Here is a 21,761-nt window from a genome sequence, read left to right on the forward strand (position 1 = left end):
ATGCAGAAGCAATGTCACTCTGATTACAACTTTTCCTGACACCAACTCTCAGCTCTCACCATCTATACTAGAAGGTTTTCCTCCTCTTCAGCACACCTTCCTCTGAACTAAGCTGGAAATTTTCCCCTTCAAGGACAATTTTCCCCTTCATTCTCATTTGTTTGTGAGCGTTGAAAGTGCTAACATAAAAGTTTAGCTGCCCTTAAAATTCACGTCTGCTAAAATTCTGACACAGTACTGAAGTTTAAATTTCTAAGCAATTTCCTGTCAAAGATCTGTATCAAGTGTTCTCCCTTGCATCTTATGCAACACCATAAACTTAACGCTAAACAAAGAAAACAGCAAGGAAAAGCAGTTTGAAGTCAGAACAGGGATCCTGCTGTCTCTCCAAGACATCAAAGCACATGATGCAGCTGTTCATAATGGGCAAGTGCTCAAAGGAACATGTGAGCTTATGGCTAAATTTGATTAACTGGAAATGACATCACAATTTATGACAATTTTCTAATTCTAAAGCAGTAATCTAGAATGAATTAGACAAGGCTCATACAGGACCTGCTTAAGCTTTTAGTCAGAAATAACTGCGTTGTCATCTTTCCTCTTTTCTGCTTTTTCCATGCGAAAGAGGAAGAAATACATGAAAGAAGCAAAGAGGAAACGTGACCTCTTATGATCTAAACCAGAAAGAGTAAGTCAGAGCTTCAGAGGTTAAAATTAACATTCAAATGATGACAATATAAACAAGAATGACAGAGTACACGTGGTTGATATTGAAGCCTTCCATTAAAATGGAAATGTGCTGTAAATGCATGAAGGCATGATTCTTTCACTTCATCTATTGTTAACACTCATTCTATGTATTTTTTTTTATTGATTATAAGGAAAAAACAAACCCAAACAAAAATTAACTTGAGTTGCCTTCAGAGTTGTAAACTGAAATCTCAAACATTTCTGATGCAATACCACATGCCCAGAAATTGGGAGATTCTTGATTCTTGGGACTATCTCCTCCACGTGAGCCACACGATCTTGTGAGCAGTTATTTCATCGCTCCAGGCGCTCTGATGGATCCCTCTGCATACTCACATCGCCTAACACGGCGGCTCAAAGATGAGCCCAGGGTCCCCAGACAGCGGAATGGGACAGGTGTCCTCACAGAGCGTTCAGAGTACTCAGGTTAAGCAACCATCCGATTCCACACTTTGAACTGCCTTCTGAAGACTTTTACCACTCTCCCCTGATTCTGCAACAGAAAAAGCCACTAGCTGACACAGGCAGAGTAACGAACTTCGATCATAAACACTTACTGCTGTTTCCATACAATCTGTACATTTTGTGGCTTTTAGGAACTTCTGTAAAGTCTGATCACAGCCTGAAGACTATAAGGCAGACGCCCAGAAGGCACGCACTTACCACAACAAATTCACAATGCCCAAATACTCTCATCTGCACTCCATCTGTAGCAGACCGCGCTGTTACACCAACGATGTTAAACCCAGCATCAGTTTCTTTTAATTTGCAGAGAATTACCTCTGTCATTTACAGTCACTCGAGGAAAAAAAAAAAAAGAACGGCACACTTCCATGTTGTCACAGAAGTAAAATACTACGATGAAAGAAATACAAGAATCAAGTCTACGTTAATAGTCACCTTGGAAAAAACCACAAACAAGTAAAACCAAACCACAGTAGAGTACACAAATGTGCCAGTACTGCCAATGGGCACATGCACTGCCTGCTGATTCTCATGTCATTTATTCAACTGTTCGTTTTTAAAAATAGTAGGCGTTTTTAGCCCTTAACAACTCCTCTTTCTTCACAAGATAATTATCTCCAGCACAAGTTCCCTGCTACTGCCCTGTGTCACATTAAAAAAAATGCAAATTGTACTATGAAAATTGTACATAATTCACTGAGCTCATTGTACCTCTCAGCCACTCTTACTTCATTCACACTTTTTCAATCTATTTAACACATTTAGGTAGGATTGCTTGGGGTCGTCTTATACATGCTATCCATCTCAGCAGCAGGACTCAACACCAGACAAGTTTGCTTCAAATAACACAGGAGGACTTAAGTGGTCTGTTTTTCTAAGCATGAAAAAAAAAAAAAAAAAAGGGGGGGGGGGGGAAGAGGACATATGCAAAGCCTGCTTCCAGAATTCTTTCCCTTGCAAATTTATAAGCATAGTATTTTCCATCTGTTTTCAAAGAATGTCAGATAATAAATTACTATTCCACCTTCTGTTCTGGAAAACAGACCTTGTACTCATTGTCCACACCCCCCCTCCATGTCTCTACCCACCTCCGTCATCAGTCCTGATTGATTATCCCAACAGAACAAATCAAACAGACCTAGATACGCTTCAGTAAATTTCCCCTTTTAGGCTGATTTACAATTAGATTTGTGATATGTCCAAAGAACAGCAGGCATCCGGTCCCCATCAGCCTCAGAGGACAGAGAGAGGCTATTCCCAAGCACTTGTAGCCACACTTGACATGATAAAGTTATAAACAATGCATTTATTCAGTTATGTCTAGAATGGCAATATCAAAACTTCAAATTGCTAAATAATACACAGAAATTTCGTAGAAGAAAAAAATGGCAGTGGAAAAGTGTCACTAGGATATATACTGATTATAACCCAGAAGGGTAATAGATTTTCACAGATTCTGTAAAAATCTTTATTTGATAATGTATACCTGAATGAGATTCAAACAATTACCATTTTATCAGCCCGCACCTTTTATATACTGTCTGAGAACACTATGTATGTTGTGGGATTTTATACAGCATTTACCTGCACGCCATTTCAATCCACAGGAAAACCTTTGCATCACTAAAACAAAGCTACGCTAAAAATGACACCTGAACCGCTTGGACAAGCATAAGCTTCAAAGCCATGACATACCACCAACCGCCTCCTCACAAAGGGTTAAAGTCTTAAAGCACATAAATTTATGTAAAAATTAAATGACATCAAGAGGGGAAAAAAGAAATTTTTAAAAACCGCTGTCATTTCACTGGAAGGGGGCTATGCAGACTGCAGCTCACTATGCCTGGTGAAAGATAACTATAATCACATATTAAGAACCAGACTCACAACTGGACCTACAGTTTAAGAGGGAAAAAAAAAAAAACAAACCAAAACCAAACAACCTACACAAACCCTAAACCAGACAAAGAATATCAACACATAAATCAAAATGTTTCACGGTACTTAAAACATAAATGCCTGGAGGCAAACTGCCAACTACACAGAAATGTATTTCAATTCCCTCATGTGCATCAGTGTAGTACCTCGCCTGATTAAGCCACTGTCCGTGCAAACATCCTGACACACATTTTGAAGAGTTACAGTCTTGTCATTTAGGTTTTAAACCTGCCCTTGCCCTGCCTCATGAATGAGTTCAAGCAAAGAGCTGGCTGGCACTGGACTAAGATTTCAGATCCTAAAAACTGGTTGCAGATGCGAAACTCATTTTGCAGTCCTATGGAGAAGCCCCGTGGCAGGCAGGAGGAGACAAAGCCACCAGCTGTTGGAAAAGTGCATTGAACTCTCCCCAGAGCACAGCAAGGCCCTGGGGAAACACCCGGACCAGTGGGGAGCCGCCGTAAATCCTACCCACAACCCTAAGTAGAACTGAAGGATCAGAAGCCTGACGGTACAAACCATTCCACCATACTGATAAATGGCTGGAGATTTACTATCAGATTTTATACTTCTCTCAGACTCCAGGTTCTCCTGGAAGACTTCATCCCTTCAAATAGAAGGCAGACATAAAGCAGATATCTTCTATGGCGGAACCTGTTTTCTTTGAAAGACCACTTACTTGCAAATCACTTGCCAGGAAGGCAGATGAAATACATCACCTTTACTTCATGGAGGGGTGGGGACTGGAGATGGGCCTCTACATACCCTCAAAGCAGAAGAGCAAGAGCTCTTGAGTTCAGACAAAAAAAACAAGAGAAGCTCCATTTCTCTTGTGCATCACCAGTTTAAAACACCCACCAGTTCTGGATTCAAAGTCAACAGAGGCAAGACTGCAACACTGCTTAAAGCTCCCCCTCAGCTTGATGGAAAATAAGATTAGATGAAGAAAATAAGGTACTGTTCGGTAGAACAAAGCCTTATTCAAAATTTATTCTCATATAGCATCCTAAAAAATGTCCCCTACTGGCTTGGACCCAAGGTCCATATGAGAGGCAGGCATTTACAATGCCATCCCAGGCAGCATCTGATGGCACAGACAATGCAGAAAAAGATAAAAGAGGTTAAGTTACTGCATGCCCTCCTCAGATCAACGGAACTCATTATCCACCCTGACACAACCATCATCAGCAGAACACCTACAGTTTTTGCAGACAAAGTTCTCTGTCCCAGCTACACGGTCTACCAATTGCAAAGGGAAATTACGTCCCAGAAAGCCAAAAATGGTTGACTGTCAACTGAGACAAAGACTACTCCAAATCTCCTCCTCAGAATACCATGTTCAAGGATGGCAAGGGAACATACCGGTCTAGCTCCTCTGATTAAGCTGTCATCTTTGTCCAGTGCATGGAGAGCTTGGCTCAGCATGATACAGAAGATCCTTGCTGAGAACTCTCTGTGTATCAACTTGACAAAAATAGCTGTCACAGCCATTTCTACCCTTAGTGCTGGAATAAAACACACTCATGTCATACCCAATGCCCTTCACCACTACACCACTGAAATCTTTCTGACACTAACCAAAGCCAGTACTTGTATGATCATAATCCACCAGAAATACTCTTTCCTTCTCCTTATCAGGCCAAGCTTCTGAATGTGAGATGTTTCGAGACACAATTATGGAAAACCTACCTGTCCAACAAATGCTGCCTGCACCAACACAGACCAATTTCTTGTCTTTAACATCAGCAAAGGTTATTTAAGCAAAGAGGAGAAAAAAAACCCTCGGCAGGTGTTTCTTGTATATCTTCCCAGTTCTAAATATTAAAAAAAAATATGTTTAAGATTTGCCAATCCAATCCAAACTATCAGTTCATTACTCCACTTCAGAAGCACAGGGTCATGAAGGATACGTATATGGATACACAAGACAGACAGATAAGTATTACTGATCTTCATCTTATTTACACCTCCTATTCCAGAAGTAAAAGTCTCCCACCATAATTCACAAACCGCATTTGGTGTTTTTATACCACAGAAAGCAACTTTAACAACAGAACAATAAATTAGTGCCACCTAGTGGAGTTCAACATGTTAACCTGGATCAGAGCTTTCCAATCTCACCTGTCTTTCATCTGTGCCCTCTATCAACAGCTGGATGAAATAGAAGCAGAAACAACTCGATAAATCTTCCCTGCAGCGCACAGAGCTCATCAGCTACATCGCTATAACGTGCACTTAAGTCCTCCCCAACTTTTAGAAATCTGCAGAAGTAACAAATGAAGACCAACACATGTCTTCAACAGCGGCAGAAACTCAGCCTTAGAGCTACTGAGCATGTAGCCAGTAGTTCTGCACTTAGAATATGGACCAAAAATAAACAGAAATGTTCACAGTGTAACGGAAAAAATATTGCACCAATTTATAACTTTTTCCAGCAGTTTTGAAAATAAGAACACATTGGGAAGTTTAACATAGTGATATCACTGCATCTTAATAAAAAAAAAATTACTATTATTGTACGATTGTGTATTTCTCTGTTTCAGCCCTTCTGCCAGGGCACTGAGATCATTTATCTACTATATGTAAGTAAAAACTCTTGTCATTAATCCATTCCTGTGTGAGTTAATTCGAGCAACATTTAAAAGAGCTTGCCTACTTCCCTAAGATTTAAGATTGTTTCTCTATGTAACATTACCTTTGCTAACACACGTTCAAAACTGGTTTGAAATATATAAAGAAACATCATTGTCCCACATTCGTAACGCACGCGGAATGCAAGGTGACCAGCCTCACCCAGTATTCTTCACGCAGGACATGAAATAAACACAGTCCAGAAGAAAACCCCAAACCGTTTCCAGATCTTTTGCCTTACTTCTCTTAACAACTGACTCGTAAAAAACAAATACATCTCAAAACATATGATTTCTGAGGCTAGCTGCACAAAAACATCCCATGGCGTGTTAAGTGCCACGTCCCAAATGAGGAAAAAGTAAATCAGACGATGTGATGTAGTTTTCCAATGTCTAACGTGATATATAAAGCAGCAGCATAATCAAAGCTCCCCCCATCTCACTGGACTTGCTTCTGATTTCTGTAATTGTAAGCACCACAGCAATCTGGTGTTCGACACGCTGTCACAGGAAGGTAACAGATCCCTGTAAGAGAACAGATCTCACCTATAAACATGGAAGGCAATTACAACAGCATTTATCTAGCAACCAAAGATCAAAGTGCTTTTCTGTCTCAGGACTAACAAGCTGAACACGGTCCAAACAAAACGGGAGCACATACCACAGTTTAAAATCAAAATATCATCATTTGTGGTAACGGCACTCCAGGCTTTTAGGTAAGCACAAAATTGGATTATTTCACTTTCCATTGTTAAAATAACATTTTGGGGGTTCATGTGATTATAAGCAGTATATCAAGCCATAATGCAAAGTCAACACACCATCATTTAACAAAAATAGGAGCTATAGGCGAATGAGTTGGCACTAGAAGTGATCAGCAAGACAAGAAATTTACAGAGAAATGCAAAAATAATGGTCGTTTCCTTGAGGAGAGCCCCTGTAACCAACTACCCGTTTATTTTTGTTGGTGTAAGCTATGCATTCTTTTCTCATGTCCCCACTTTTTACTCATTTTGCAAAGGTACAGAAGACTAATGCACAGTTACAAGGGAAATAGTAAGATACGGTCAAGATACCACACCACCCCGGAGTTACAAAAGGAGGTTAGTTCTTGTTAAGGCTTCCAAATGCGAATTATACATCCTGTATGTAACAAAGATTACATTTCATTTCTGAAATGCTTGTTCTATGGGCTGCCATTTTAGGAAAATACAAATTAATTTTACAATGATGTCCAACACTCAGATGTTCCAGTATGAATACTGATTCCCAAAGAGCTTACATTTACCATGCTATCATTTCGCTCAAACGTGGAAATCTTTTAAAATTTTCATCAAATATGTAAATGCAGACACTTTAAAATGCTTCCGGATCTGATGCAGTGTCAGGCAGAGATATTTTTAGTTCTAATCCATTTAAAGTGCTAAATTCCAAGGGAATCAGTAGCACTGCTTTCACTCACCACTTCAACTAAATTCTTCTGGTCCCACTACTCACTGCAATCTTCAAGAAAAAGGAGATAAGATAAAACCATACAGTTGATAAAAAACAAAGGATAAATATATTTGCAAGTACTTCTGTATGTCCCAATAAATAATAAATCACAACTGCATTTGCACACAAAAACCACTGCAGAAATACAGAAATAATGCAGTGCCTTAACACACAAAATAAGTTAGCCCGGAATTTGCTATTTTTATCTCAAGGCTTATTTGCATGTACCAGTTATAGGTTCATGAGAAACAACTACCAGCTTCTGAATATGGCACTAACCATTCTCTAGGCCAGACAGAGACTGCAACTAACTACAAAGCTGGAAGAAAAAAGGATCTTAAGCTCACAGATAACTGCCACAAAAATGGTCAACAACTTGGTACATGCCTGGCTTGGGATTTCATTTAAATCTGGGTCCATTCTCATAAAACAAGTGTTCTCCATACAGACAGTTTCTTTTAACCAAAGTAAGTTCTGCAATCAGAATACACTTGGACTTTCATCTATAGATAACTGGTCTCTTCTTGGGGGATTCATGTTTTTAAAAGGTAGACAGTAACTAAAAGGGTGATGGGTTATCAGAAACCTAAGTGTATATATTAAAAAGTCTGCTTTCATTTATTGCTATTATAAGAACAATAGAGCATTTAGTGAGTTCTCATTAAACACAAATTACTATTTTAGCAAAAAAACTTATTGCTTATGCAAGCAGAAAGCCAACAAGCTTGTGTCCAAGAAGTTTATTTCTACTACTGTTGTACAAGCAAACACAAACCATTGTTATTGATAAAAAGAAATATTTGAAGTGTTTGCCATGGGACTGCACAGAGTACAGGAAAAACACAAGGTAAAGGTACCTCGGATATTGTTTCAACAACTTTTGCCTCGAGTACGAAGGGCATCTTTTTAACCTGAGTATTCAATGTCTATTTAGCAAAATAATGGCAGCCCAACCGCTTCAGAAAATGGCTATTTTAAAAAAAATAGTCCAATTAAAACACTTCAATACACTTCAAGTTATCTTCTGGCAGAGAGACTGAGTAAAAGCATAAATCAGACATGTATGAGTCTGCTTAAAGCATTACTTGATGATGTTCAGATTTGCTGGTGATAAGAGGAAGATTTTCATTCTTACAACAGATGAGAACATGAATGTAAAAGACTAAAACACTTAGTCTGTCAACATTTCATAAATACTAACAGTACCACCATGTAAAAGAGCTGAGAGCATCTAGCAAGGAAAAGATCACTGTACACATACATTTTCTATACTTTTTCCTAACCACCCACAGCAAATCATTATTGGAAACAGCAGGTCAAATTAATTTAGTGAGAGCAGTAAAGCGGGTCCTACATGGAAAAAAATGCTTCCCCATAAGGTTACTTTTTTCCCCTTTCAATTAAATCCCTGTTTTTTTCGGCAGGTGTACGAAAGATTGCCACAACTCACAGGAATGCCCACTTATCTGACAAGTGCAGTCTTTGGCCAGTCTGCAGATTTAGACTCAGCTTTACCCCAGCAATCCCGCTGAGGCGCCCGCTCCACACACGGGTGACAGGAGCTCGTCCTGGCTACTACACACCACCACCGAGCCCTGCACACAGCCTAAGCGCAGGAGTTACCTCCTACTGACTGACACCATGCAAAAGCAAACTGAACAAGAGCGTGACCATGAAAACCACCCTTCTTTGCCAGGAATAAAGGCATCCTACCAACAGAAACCCCCGTTTTCAAGTACCTAGACAAAATCACTTTTATTCTATTGAAACGGAAACATTTGTCGGCATAGCCTTAATCTAGAGCTAACATTCATGCTAGCTTGAAGTGGAAAATTACAGTCTTTTCCTAGATACAAACACAAGCATACACTGCAGCACTTCAGTCTTTGCATTATTTTTGTCTGTAAAGCACAAATGACTCTAAATTTAGCTTGTACAAATGAAGTATTTTATGAAATATTCAGAAACAGAGAAAAATGATAGAGCTGACTGGCCAAAGCCCAGCCACAAAAAAACACAAGGGCAAAGCTAGGAAATGAATCCACATTAAATGAAACCTCTACTCCATATGCCATTCTTCTTCCTGCAGGCCAAGGGAGTTCTCTTAAGAAAAACTCAGCTTAAAGACCAAGGCTGAAAAAAAATCTGTGGCCAACCAGCTTTTAAACTGTAGAAACAAAATCTCTACAATAACAAACAAGCAATCAGTACAGAACTGAAAGATAAACAACGTTCCTTCTGCAGCTGGATGCGTCTACAAGAAAAAGAAGGACAGAAGGCAGAACATGAAAAATGCCCGTGAGTGAACACAGCTAGTGGAGCTCTACAGGTGTGAAAAAAGGTATTTATTTACCTACAGCTCAGTAATGATAGAAGGGACCGAGAAATGAGCACTCAGAATTCTAGTGATTGCTAGGGAGAAAAGCCAAGGAGGATTCATACCTCCTCCTGGGATTCATTTTCACTTAGGATGGCTTTCTTAGTATCTGTTAGTTCTTGCAGACCAAGTGTCCATAATAAACACACACACATACATTTTATTTTCCTAACAGTATTCCAGTATGCCTGGTTTTTTTTTCCTAACAAATACCAGCCACTAGGAACTAGATAATAAATGATAAATGCCTTCAAGTCGCATCCCACAGATCACGAAGAGATTAAACTCAAAGGATTTAGGGGACTACGGAGTAATTCTGTATGTCTGGTCACAACCCCTAAAAGCATGTTATACTTCAAAGGGATTATCCTTGGAAAACACTACGACTGAAATATGGTTACAGTAGTCTGTTCTTTTCCATTTTGCAGGCTTATAATAATGTAATAAGTTACTTGGACAAGCAGCTGTTGATTATATTTTTCTGAAATGGTATACACAAGCGTCTGATGACTGTTTCTCTCAGTATTAACATATTCAAAACCACAAAATGAAGTTCTTGAAAAATTATAATTAGCCAATACTGTCAGCATGCATTTTGCATGATCCTGATCTACACAAAATGAATGTTTTAAACGTATTGATAAGTGTTATTTATACCCACAGCTAGAGACTTTTCAAAGGGTTATTTATAAGGTTTTCAGAGTACACACAGGAGCGCACTGTATAAACGCATTGTTTTATCGTAGCAATGCCACGGCTTGCACAACAATTCAACAACTAAATTTGAAGGCAGCTATCCTTAAAATGCATCACAGATGGAAACAGAACATCAACATTAGCTGTACGTATTATTTGCTACTGCACTTAACCTCTGAACACTGAAGGGCACCGTGTTTTACATAAACATGTGAAGAAAACAAATGCTCAGCATAATGGAAAGTGTATTGCGTAGATGGTTTGGGGTTTTTTACTTCTGGTTGTTGATGTAACTGCAATGACATACAGGCAAAGCTTTGATACCTCAGGAAAATCTTTCAATTCCTACCCTAGAATACAGGCACTTGCACACATCCACCATAAACCCAACTATTCTCACCAAAATAGAAAAACACACAAAAGTTTATCAGAAGAATGTTCTTTGTGTCTTCTTACGTTAACAGCATTACCAAATTTACACAAAGAAATTCCTCATGTTCACAACAAAAAAACCCACGCTCTTTTCAGCCAGGAAGATATCATTTAGTACTACAAATGGCAACAATAAAACCACCAAAAGCTGCATTCTGTGATTAATTTCTGGAAAGACTTTTTCGAGTTAAAAATCAACCTTACCCCAGCCAGAACATCCAACGCTCAAGGTTTTTCTGCTGTCTTCAGCTATAGGATAACTATTTCTAAAATTCGTACTGGTTTACATTAACTCCCTCAGAACCTTGTGAGCTTCACATTAAAAAAAAAAAAACCACTGATATTTTTATAGCAGAACGAAATGAAGTTATTTCAGTGTAAGAAAATATGCCCAAGCTGTCGTTAACGCAGGGATAAGCACAAGAAAAAAAGATCCCAAGGACTTCAGCAAACAGTAGGGCTCAGCATTATCGATTAAACACAAATGTATGATAACATCTGGATTTGGGAAGCACAGTGATTGCATCAGTTGTCTGAGCTGCAGTTTCTCCCTCCAACAGATATCTTTATTTCTCCACTGAGTTCAGCAGAAACAACATCACCACAGGAACAGTTTAGGTTTCACCTGTACTCACAACAGAAGCTGTTGAAAATGCTACTCAACCCCCACAACCACAGACTCAATCTGCAGGCCAAATACTCTTACTCACTGCGCCACAGATCCTTACAAAAATATATTTCCCACTGTAGAGTACTCTCTGTATATACACGTCTTATCTGTACATCTTCTCATTTAGAATACAAAGGAAAATAATTTGAGAGCTGTCACTCACCAAAACCCCTCCACCATTCCCTAAAGTTCACGTTTCAAAATCTTCCGAGTTTTGAGGGGTTTTGAGACTGTCAGTCACCTTCCTTGCTTATACAAGGATGTCTAATGTAGAAGAAACAGAAAGGCTCCCCTTTCCTGGATTTGCAGCCAGAACAGAGAGAGTTCAGACAAAGGTAACAAGACTCGTTATCATGTCACCCCACATTGCTCCGAAGTAACAGCCGAGGGAACGGAAACCCAAACTACCAAAGAAGTGATCTAGGGGTAAGAAATCGCGTTATTCCAAAACTTACACAACCTGAAAATTTCCCCAACCTTTACATCTTCCCCGTGTTTTCCAAAGGTATCAAGACCTAGAGTTTTGGCTGCTGTCCCCATAAAAGGCAAACTCTAAACATTTCCTCGATATTTTGTTTTAAATCCTAATTGCCCGATAACCCACAGAGTATTTGTATATTTAATTGAGAGTATCTTGCATCCTGTAGATTACATCATACAACGATGACTCACTCCCCTCTTAACCCTACCCCCAGCGCTCGGGCTCCTTACAAGCCAGGACTGCTCCACATGAAATGCAATGACCAAATGGGACTGTTCTTCCACAAAACACTAAGCTAATTCTCCTGCATTCAGTCTTTCCACTTGAATGGAATAAAAACCCTTTTGAGAACAACAGTTCCAACCCCCCCCCCCTTTTTTTTTTTTCTCAGGCACACTATGGGACTCCTCAGTGCATGCACAATGCAAATAAGGCAAACTTCCTTTGAAAGAGTGATTAATATGCAAAGACAGCCTGCTTTTTAGTGGGAGGTGAAGAACCACCAACAAGCATTTCCAAATTCTGAGGTTTCTTCAATTATTTCCAGTGTTTATTTTAAACATAAGATTATGGAATAATACCACACATTAAGACCAATTTGCCAATATTGTGTAAACAACACCAAATGGCTGTTCATCTTTTGTATCATATTTAAATGGAGCCTTGGATACCCTCGATATGAAGGCACTGAAAAAAAAATTTAGATTTTTGAATCCTTAATGTACATCAATCTTCATGTTAAAAGGACTGCATTTAAAACCCACTGTAAGTAACTGCACTTTTTTTAAAAAAATAAATTTTGAGGGTCTTTTAAAATAAAACAAGAAAGTTTACAACATTAGAAAACTAATTTCAGTGACAAATAACTTCTGTATGAATAAACTGCAGTTCCATTGCGGTAATATTTAAAATATTTTCTTATATAGTTGCTTTTAGGACAAGAGACACATGAAATATCTGGAAAAGTCCGTTCAGATTCGGAGACACTGATTTTCTATTTCCATTGTATAAAATTTTCACCACTACTTCTCATCGTTTATCACCTGGTTAACCACACTTCCTACATACAACTCAGCCAGGACTCCTATGGAAAGGACATTTCGTTTCATGTGCCAACGTACCCTACTCTGCCCAAACTGAGCTCAAAACTAGGTTTGAATACGTTAAATGACTAATTTCTTATTCTAATCCTTTATTTCACACACTTGCCAACCTTCTCACACAGGTTTAAACGCTCACTTTCACGTCTTTGGAAAGGCATTTCAAGTTACCAACAGGGCAAATGATTATTAAAGGTAAAGCAGTAAGCAAGAATTAACATTCTTGTTTATCGTGAAGATTTCAAGGTTGATATTTATCACTGGTATAAACAAAAAATGAGAAAAGTAAATTAAATATTCAGATAAGCATCTATTACAGCTATTTTTATAGCAGAAGCTGTACTAAACCCACAGAATCGCTGGAACCCGTCGGGAGGGACCTCTCGAGATCATCCAGAGCAAGGGGGGAGGCAGCTACGGCAGGTTACCCAGGAGTCTGCCCAGGTGGGGTCTGAATGCCTCTGTGGATGGAGGCTCCACAACCTTTCTGAGCAACCTGTTCCAGGATTCAGCTACCCCCCTGACAAGGAAAAGGGGGCTGACCTGTTTTCTTTGGTTCAGGCAGGGTTTCCTGTATTCCAGTTTGCGCCTGTTGTCTCTTGTCCCGTCACTGGGCATCACTGAGCCTGGTTTCCTTCTTCATCCCCTCCCATCAGGTATTTATCCACACTGGTTACGATTCCCTCAGGTCTCCTCTTTCCCGGGCTAAAGCCTCAGCCTTTCTCAGCCTCTCCTCATACAAAAGATGCTCCCGTCCCTTCACCATCTTTGCGGCCCTTCACTGGACTCACTCCAGTAAGTCCATTTCTTTTTTAACTGGGGAGCTCAGAATCAGACACAGCACACCAAATGTGGCCTCACCAGTGCTGAGTAGATGGATTTTAAGAAAATTAACCTGTCTTATGTACTTTTAAACTCAGTAACCAATTGTGAAAAGTACCTACCCTGATTTACAAAGACCTAATTGTTGTAACAATCTTAAAAACATATCCATAAACAAAAATAATTTTATTCAAGACATTATGAGATGGACAATCCTGGAACACTTAAAACAGTCAAGAGTTTATTTATATACATTCTGTCCTGACCAACAATAACCTGATCAGGTGATGGGTATGTGTTTTAACTCAAAATAAATCAAATGGTCTCTCCATCCTAAGAAATTAATAACCATTTCAATGGATTTCCAAATTACTTCCCACATCACTCTATCAAGTTTGTACACAATCAGGCAACTCCCAGTTTCCACAACACGCCCTGCAGATCCCTGTATCTGTCTTGTCATAAGATCTAGGATGCAAATAGCTACAAGATCAACCACGACACATATCACATTACTGTCTCTAGCCTAAACTTAATTTTCTTGCATCAGATTTACAGACATAGGGCTTCATCCCTGCAATTGCAAATTGCTAGCAGAAATAGCTGTAGGATCAGTTTCTGCCGTTCCCTGGTTTAGGGTCCCTCTGGACCTGGCTTAAAGCCAACTGATGCCAAGTTTACTGCTGACTTCTGTGGACAGCGAGAGCCTCACAGACCTTTAGTACCTGAGTTATCTGGACAGGGTAGAAGCACAGAACCTGCACTGTAGAAAAAGTGAACAGTTACAGACTTGAGCTGAAAAGCTCTCCTGTTTTCAAATCTGAGGTCTAATTTTGAACATACAGTAGAAAGTTAAGACTTACTAATCTTAAAAATCTGGGTAACTCATCCAGCTATTAAGTACAGTATGTGCCTATACATCCCACAGCGGCTGCTTCTTCAGAGAAGGACTCTGGTATCTTGAAGTACTTCGCACTTATTCGCAGGATAAACCTTCCATTGTTAGCTACTCCCCAAAAAACCAGCTGGTCGTCCATCAGCAGCTGCCTAAAGATCTGAAACTATCAGGACTAAGGCTACTAACATTCTACATTTGTCCAAACAGCAGTTTTGCTAAAGTACCTGTAATACATATATTGCTTGTGATAAAACAAAGTCAACTTTAGATGCCAAAGCCCACAACAGGGTTCAAAAAATGCTGTAAGGGAAGCTGTCAGGTAAACTCAGTTATTTTCAAATACCTCACCATCTACCCTGTACAGCCCAACATGTTTTGGCACAATTTTTTCTTTCATTTATCCTTGGAAGGTCTAGAAGCTGCAGGTACGATTCGCTGTATGGACAGCATCTTGGACAGATAGAGTGGAAGCTACTGGACTTGAACAGTAATTAAAAAAAAAATATTTTACTCTTGTTTATCCTTGATTTTTAGCTATTCCACTTTTTTCGGCACCAATATTGTGAATTAAAAACCACAGAAAAAAATCTCATTCTGGTACTTAGTAGTTGCTGTCTCAGCCACTTAGAAATGCGATGTATCAGGAGGGCCTGAAAGCCCTTTGGCTCTCAGGGTAACTTCAAAAGGCGATGTTCCTAATGAGCAGCTGCGTGGGGAAGCTGCATTTCAACACCACGAACTGAAAGGGCATAATGGCACCACCGCCAAACCCACCTCATTTACATCCCTTTGCTACAGCAAGGGCTCCAAACGATGGTAATGTGTTTTCCTAAACAAAAGAAGCCGGAGCCAGCACAGATCTGACCTTCAAATTTGATTCTGTGATTTTTATGTCTCCAAGTCTGTTTGCCTGGTGGCTCTTTTTTTTCCCTCCAAGACTTGAGAGGGGTGTCAGGAAAACAGACACATCAAGTCCTGTGAAAACATGCGCCAAAGGCCACCCCCGGGACACTGGAGGTGCCTGGGAGCTGTAGTTCCCTGTACGGACGCACCCTCAGCCAAGTTACTCCCCTTCTCCCAGTCAGAGAAAGCTATTGCTTTCAAGATTTTGTGTTTACTACTGAGTTACTTTATGTATTTTATCTCACAATTCAGACTTTCCTAAGGGTACAGATTTGGGAAAACAACCAAGACACCATCTTTTGACTGCACCTGAGAAATAGCATAGTGGCCCCTACTCGAATTTTTCTGACAGTTCCCTGCAAAAAGGTTATGATACACACCTCTCCCAGTCTGCTTACACAGGCGTTTTGGGAAGTTCATCAAATCTGTCTTACTCTTTGCAAGTTGTGAGCTAGAGTACAACACAATTGTTACTGACAGATCACACTGCCCCACAAAACCAACGCTCCAAAAGCCACACAAGAAAACCAACCGAAAAAATAGAACTGTGCATTCTCTATGTAAACAGTACCGCCAGGTGTGTTAAATAATGAGTAAAAACGCAGGATGGCCTTTTAAATGAGAAAATGAAATGTGCTTTTGTCTCCTACTAAAGCTACTTTTCTGTTCCTTGCAGACTGATGGCAGCAGATGCAGTATCCCCTCCTCCTCCTCCCCCATCAATTGGTTCTGCTTTTCTTCCAGCCAGTCAAGGCAAACCCATGGCATTGCCCCCCAAAAGAAAACAAACAACACCCCCCTCCCCCCCAAAAAAAACCACCCATCCCATTCTCTATCAAGGAGAAACCATTTACTTACACCCAATGGCAGAAAAGTCTGTAATTTAAATATGTTCCTGGAGATTAGCCAAGTGAAGGTACTTTCAGTCTGGAGAGCAGCCACAAGCTTTAACACTTAAAAACTGGGTATTCATCAAATCACTATCACAGCAAACGTCCTAAACCTCCCCTCCTCCCAAAACCCCCCAACCAAACAGCAGCAAACCAACCAACCCTCAAAAAAACCCCACCCCCCCAAAAATCCAACAGTCAAGTCAGGACTTTTCCAGTTCATGCGCCAAGAGGATAAAGTTTATACAAAATACTCTCTATTATTCACGAAACGACAGTTCTCAGGACATAAATGAAAGGAGATGAGCCATCTGCTGTGCCTATAAATCAGCTGCTAAATTATAAGAGAATGTTTTAGTTTAATAGCAAATTTAATAAATCATCACTATCACAGGCCACAGGAATAGATGCAAAACGTGGAATTATTCTGGAAGATGCAAAGGCATGTTTTTGTTCTGCACCTACCACAGAACTATCACTCAGACAACAGTCTCCGCGGGCATTCTTCACTAAAAAGCATCTATCCTCTGCCTCCTCTTACATTTAAGCTACTGTAAAGCTGTAGTTACGGTTTCTTTACTAGCATCACTGTAGGTGCTCCCCCTCTTTCACCGACATCTCCTTCAGCATCGTAACTTCCAGAGCAAGAGCCTTTCCCCCCGCCAGGCCGTGGCGAGGTCAGCCGGGAGAGAAGGTGGTGGCAAGCTTTAGCGAACCAAAGCAACCTCTAGCGCGGAGAGCGTAACTGCTGTGCCGGGGGCTGCTCTTACCATAAACAGCGCTGCTGCTTTGTTCTAGCTTTTTAATATTTTATTTGGTTTTTTTGTGTTCTCCATTTTCTGCTGATTTAACAGTCCAGTTCCAGCTGTGCAGCTCCCTAGGCACTCTATGCATTCATAATTATTATTGGATAAACATGTATTTGAGTGGGGCAACAGATGATACGCGGATAATTTTTCTTTGCTTGTTCCCATCTATTTCCCCTTTAACAAATGCTTTATTCTCCCCTCCCACAGCCGAGAAAGCCTGCGTGAATGTGTCAGAGGCATGCTAGCTAGGGAATCACAGAGAGTAGTCTGGCATCTTATAATGGTTGAGATCAAGAATGTGTGCAGCGATGGTGATCCGAGGGCGTGGCTGAGCCAGATGCAGAGCTGGCTTTGGGGGAGAGCTGTGCTGGAAAGGGAAAGACAAACACCCCCCACTATTTGTTATACGGGCCCTCTAATAAGCAGTAATGTGATTTTTAAAATTATAATGAAGTTAAGCCATGCAGTAGTGCTTGTGACACGGGGGAGCCGTGTCTCGTCGGGAAGGGGTGTCGTGCTGATGTTAAACAGGTGCCTGCACTTGGCGGCAGGCTGAGCCCAGCGTGGCGGGGGGCCAGCACGACGGGGCTGGAACCGGCCCCCCCAGGAGAGCAGTGGCCCCCGGGTCAGTAGCCAGGGCTCCAGCAGAAGGGATTGCTTAAGGAGACGCGGAATCGCGGGGCTGCGGTGGCTGAGCACAGCGCTGAAGGTGTCACAGCAGGGACGGGGACGAGCGCTGGGGCTCGGGGGGGCCCCCGGGAGCAGGGGACGGGGCAGAGCGAGAGCTCTCCCGGGGCGAGGAGCGGCTACGGACCGCCGGGCTGGGAAGGCTGCGGGAGTAAAGGCGGTGACAGCTCCGAGGTAACGACACCGGGGAGGGTCCGCGGGGACGCTTCAGGCCACGACGCTCGGGGTGGGGGGGCGGGTGACGAGCGGTAAGACGGGGCAGGGGGCAAAGCCCGGCCCGGCGGGGGCTCCGCGGGACCCTCCCCAGCGCGGCGCGGCGGGATGGCGGCGCCGGGGCTCGCCGGAGGGCGGCGACCGGCGGGGCGGGGCCAGCGCAGGTGCGGCCGTAACCGCGCCCGGGCCCGGCGGGTGAGGGGGCACCCGGGGCCCCGCGCGGCGGCGGCGCCCCCCGCCCGCGTTCCCTTAACGGCAGCGCCCCGCGCCCCCCCGCCCCTCCCGCGGCGCCCCGGTCTCTTCCCCGCCACCGCCCGCCAGCCTGCTCCCCTCCGCTCCCCCCCCTCCTTGTTGTTGGGGTTTTTTTCCTCTCTATACAGCCATTGTAACCGCCGCCTCTACCCGCGATCGCACCTCTTCCCTCCCCGCGCCCGCCGCAGTCCCTGCCCCGCACATGCCCCGCTTGCGGGCGGGCCCCGCTGCGCAGCGCAGCACCATCCGCGCTCAACATCCACAATGAAGCCGACGCGACAACGACAACCCGCCGCCTCCCCGCGCGGCGACACCATTAACACAGCGCACGTAGCATCCTCCCGGCTCCGCTCGCCTCCTCTCCCCCATCCCCATTGTCTGGGATTCTCCGCACACCGAAACCCCCGCCCGGGGCGGGGGGGTCCCGCGGGGTGAGCGATCCCTCCCGCGGGCAGCGGCACCGGAGCGCGGAGCGCCCCGCTCGCTCACACCCTTCTCACCCAAACGCCTCCCCCCGGGCCCCCTCCGCTTTCTCCTGTCAAATTCGCGCAGCACGAACCATCTGCCCCCTCCAGCCCCCACGACAGCGAACAATGTGCGCGAAGCAGCCACCGCATCACCGGGCGCGGCTCGGGGGGGGACACACGACACCCCGCCAGGGGCTGCCCCCCCCGCCGCCCCCTTCTCCCTCCCCGAGCCCGGCGGCAGCGCAGCGCACGGCAGCGGCGCGGGGTCCGCCCGACCCCATTGTTCGCCCCGGCAGGTCCCGGCGCCCCCCCGGCCCGGCCCCGCCGCCTCCGCCCCGGCCGTACCTGCGGCTCCGAGCAAAACCACCGTCCAGGGCAGCGCAGCGGCGAGCGGCATCGCAGCCGGCGGGGGGAGAGGGACCCGCTCGCGAAACAGCCTCTTCCTGCGGCTCGGCACAAACGCAGCTCGCTTCTTCTCGATTTTTTTTTTTTTCTTTTTATCGTCCTTTCCTCCTCCCCCCCGGCGCGCTCCCTGCGCTCCGCTCCGCTCCCCGCCGCCGGCTGCGCCCCGGCCGCGTCCCGGCGCCGCCGCTGACTGACAGGCGGCCTCAGCACCGCGGCCCGGATCCCTGCGCCGCTCCCGCGCGGCGGCTGGCACCGCCGTGTCCTTCCACCCGCGCCCGCCTCAAATAGTGCAGCGCGGCCCGCGCCCAGGGGCGCTCCCGGCCGCCTGCGAAACGCGGCGCGGACCGCGGAGCCGGCTCGGTGCCCGGCCCGCGGAGGAGCCTCCCGGGACTCGGCCGGGCTCGGGCTCGGGCTCGGGCTCGGGCTCGGGCAGGGCGGCCGCCCCTTCGAGGGGGGGGGGCGGTTTATTGGCAAAAAATTAAATTAAGAAGTGACCGCGGGGTTAGGAAGGGATTCCCGTGGCGTCTGGCCGGAGCCTGCCCGGGGGAGCCCCTGCGAGACGGGACACGGGGCGGGCCAAGGGGAAGGCCCGCTGATCCATCGAGGGCCGCTCCGCGCTCCCCCAGGCCAGGCCGCAGCGGAGACGTGCCGCAGAGATCCGGGGGAACGGGGGCCAAGAGCCGCTCCGTGGAGACCCAGCGCTGCCGGGAGGAGGTTGCCCACGCCCTGACCCGTTCCTGCCAGGGCTCCCTCCACACGGCGCCCGCTGGCCCCCCGGCCACCCCCGGGGGGGGTGTGTGTACACGCTGGTCATCCAACTCGTGGTCTACACCAAGGCCCACAGCAGCAACTCTTCTTCCTTCCACACCCCAGAGGCGGTGGGACTCGGGCACAGGGACTCGGGCACAGCACCAAAGATGACATGGATTCAGTACTGGGTGCTCAGAAGAAAGGTGAAGGTGAAAAGAGCTTTGAACTAGATTTACATCACAATCCACAAAGACTCTTCGGACCCTCACGTCTTACCAGTGCTCCTTCAGGCCCTTCCCAAACTAAGCCTCACTAAAAGCCCTCATTGCTCCAGCGTAGTATGTACTTGCGTTGGGATCTGTGCTTTGAGGCGGAGAAAATTCTTAGGAAAAAAAAAAAAAAATTAAAATTTACGCATTTATTCAGTCTGCGTTTTCATTTCGTTAGTATCAGAGAAAAGCACTTCAGTTGAAGTAGACCTGTGTCGTAACATGCAAAATGATTTGGCTTCGTTGGCTCATTGTAGCTGCCACTTTAAAATTAAATTCAAAATACCTAGAGTAGTTGTGTAGTAGGGTAGGAGTAGAAGTAAGGACTTCTAATGACACAGAGACTTTATCAGCAGAAAACATCCAAGTAGAAGACATCTAGACAGAAGATAAGTTAATTAAAGAAACAATACCCTTTGAGTACGACACCAATATTTCAACAATATTTTAATACAGTCAATCCATTCCATTTTGCTGTTAGTGGTCTAAAGGATCATTCCAGGCCAGATCACATTCTTTTATCCTTTTCTGCTTGAGAAATCCCTCCCCCCTTTCCATTTTACGAAAATCCTTCTCTCAAAGAAACAACAAAATTACTTATTGCGCTGTGATTGAAAACATGCCTCCCCTGCTCCTTGGCTCTGCCTAGCCCATGGCCTCATATTGCATTGATTATCTGCAGGGAGCAACCCCGCTCAACCATGCCATGTGCTATTACCCGACTCCCTCTCGCTCTCCCAGTCCACACCAAACCCCACCGTCCTGGGGACTTGCTTCCTTGGACTCTATATTCCACCCCCCCCAGCGTAAGGTCACTCACACAGGAAGATGCCAACATTAATGTGAAGTTTTTCAGGTCATACAGATGCTCAGCTCAGACCATTTTGGAATAGAAAGCCAACCTCTCACTAGGAGTATTTGTTTGGGATAAAAACCCTCAGTATTCTTTATCCTGAAAATAGTAAGCCAGTTTCTGGATACCTATTAGATAATTTTCTCTTATAAAGAGTACACCGAGTTTACATCAATTATCACACAACTTTAGCAGATTAAATCAACTAATGACTGTAGAGGAGAGAGGCAGGATCTCCATCATGCATCAAACCAGAACATCTTGCAAGACTCCCACCTTGTTTCTCCATCCTTTCAACTGCTGGTTGACAAAGTGGATAAACATAGTGGCAAGCCATCTGCTTCTCCTTGGGTCTCCCCTCTACTCTCGCCATCAACTTTCTCAATGAGCTTGCCCTGTAAAAGGTAACCCCAGAAGGTAACAAGACATGGTTTTGTGAGACGTGGGTTGTTTTTTTTTTCCATACCAGCTCCACCAGCTGCATTTCTGGCACTAGGGAATTTCTGAGTC

At 44.1% G+C, this 21,761-nt stretch overlaps 1 protein-coding gene across 2 annotated transcripts in view; it reads right to left on the reverse strand.

Moving 5' to 3' along the window:
* NCAM1 (neural cell adhesion molecule 1) overlaps nucleotides 1-19,649 on the reverse strand; it is a 134,264-nt gene extending 114,615 nt beyond the window's left edge. Inside the window, exon 1 of one of the 2 annotated variants that reach the window (XM_074927647.1) lies at nucleotides 19,320-19,649. In XM_074927647.1, coding sequence (XP_074783748.1) covers nucleotides 19,320-19,371 — 52 coding nt within the window. In that variant the 5' untranslated portion in view covers nucleotides 19,372-19,649. The remainder of the gene's footprint in view (nucleotides 1-19,319) is intronic. The other variant, XM_074927648.1, reaches the window with a different exon arrangement.
* Nucleotides 19,650-21,761: the final 2,112 nt, after the last annotated feature.

Source organism: Athene noctua, chromosome 26, assembly GCF_965140245.1.
Source record: "Athene noctua chromosome 26, bAthNoc1.hap1.1, whole genome shotgun sequence".
In the NCBI taxonomy this organism is placed as follows: domain Eukaryota; kingdom Metazoa; phylum Chordata; class Aves; order Strigiformes; family Strigidae; genus Athene; species Athene noctua.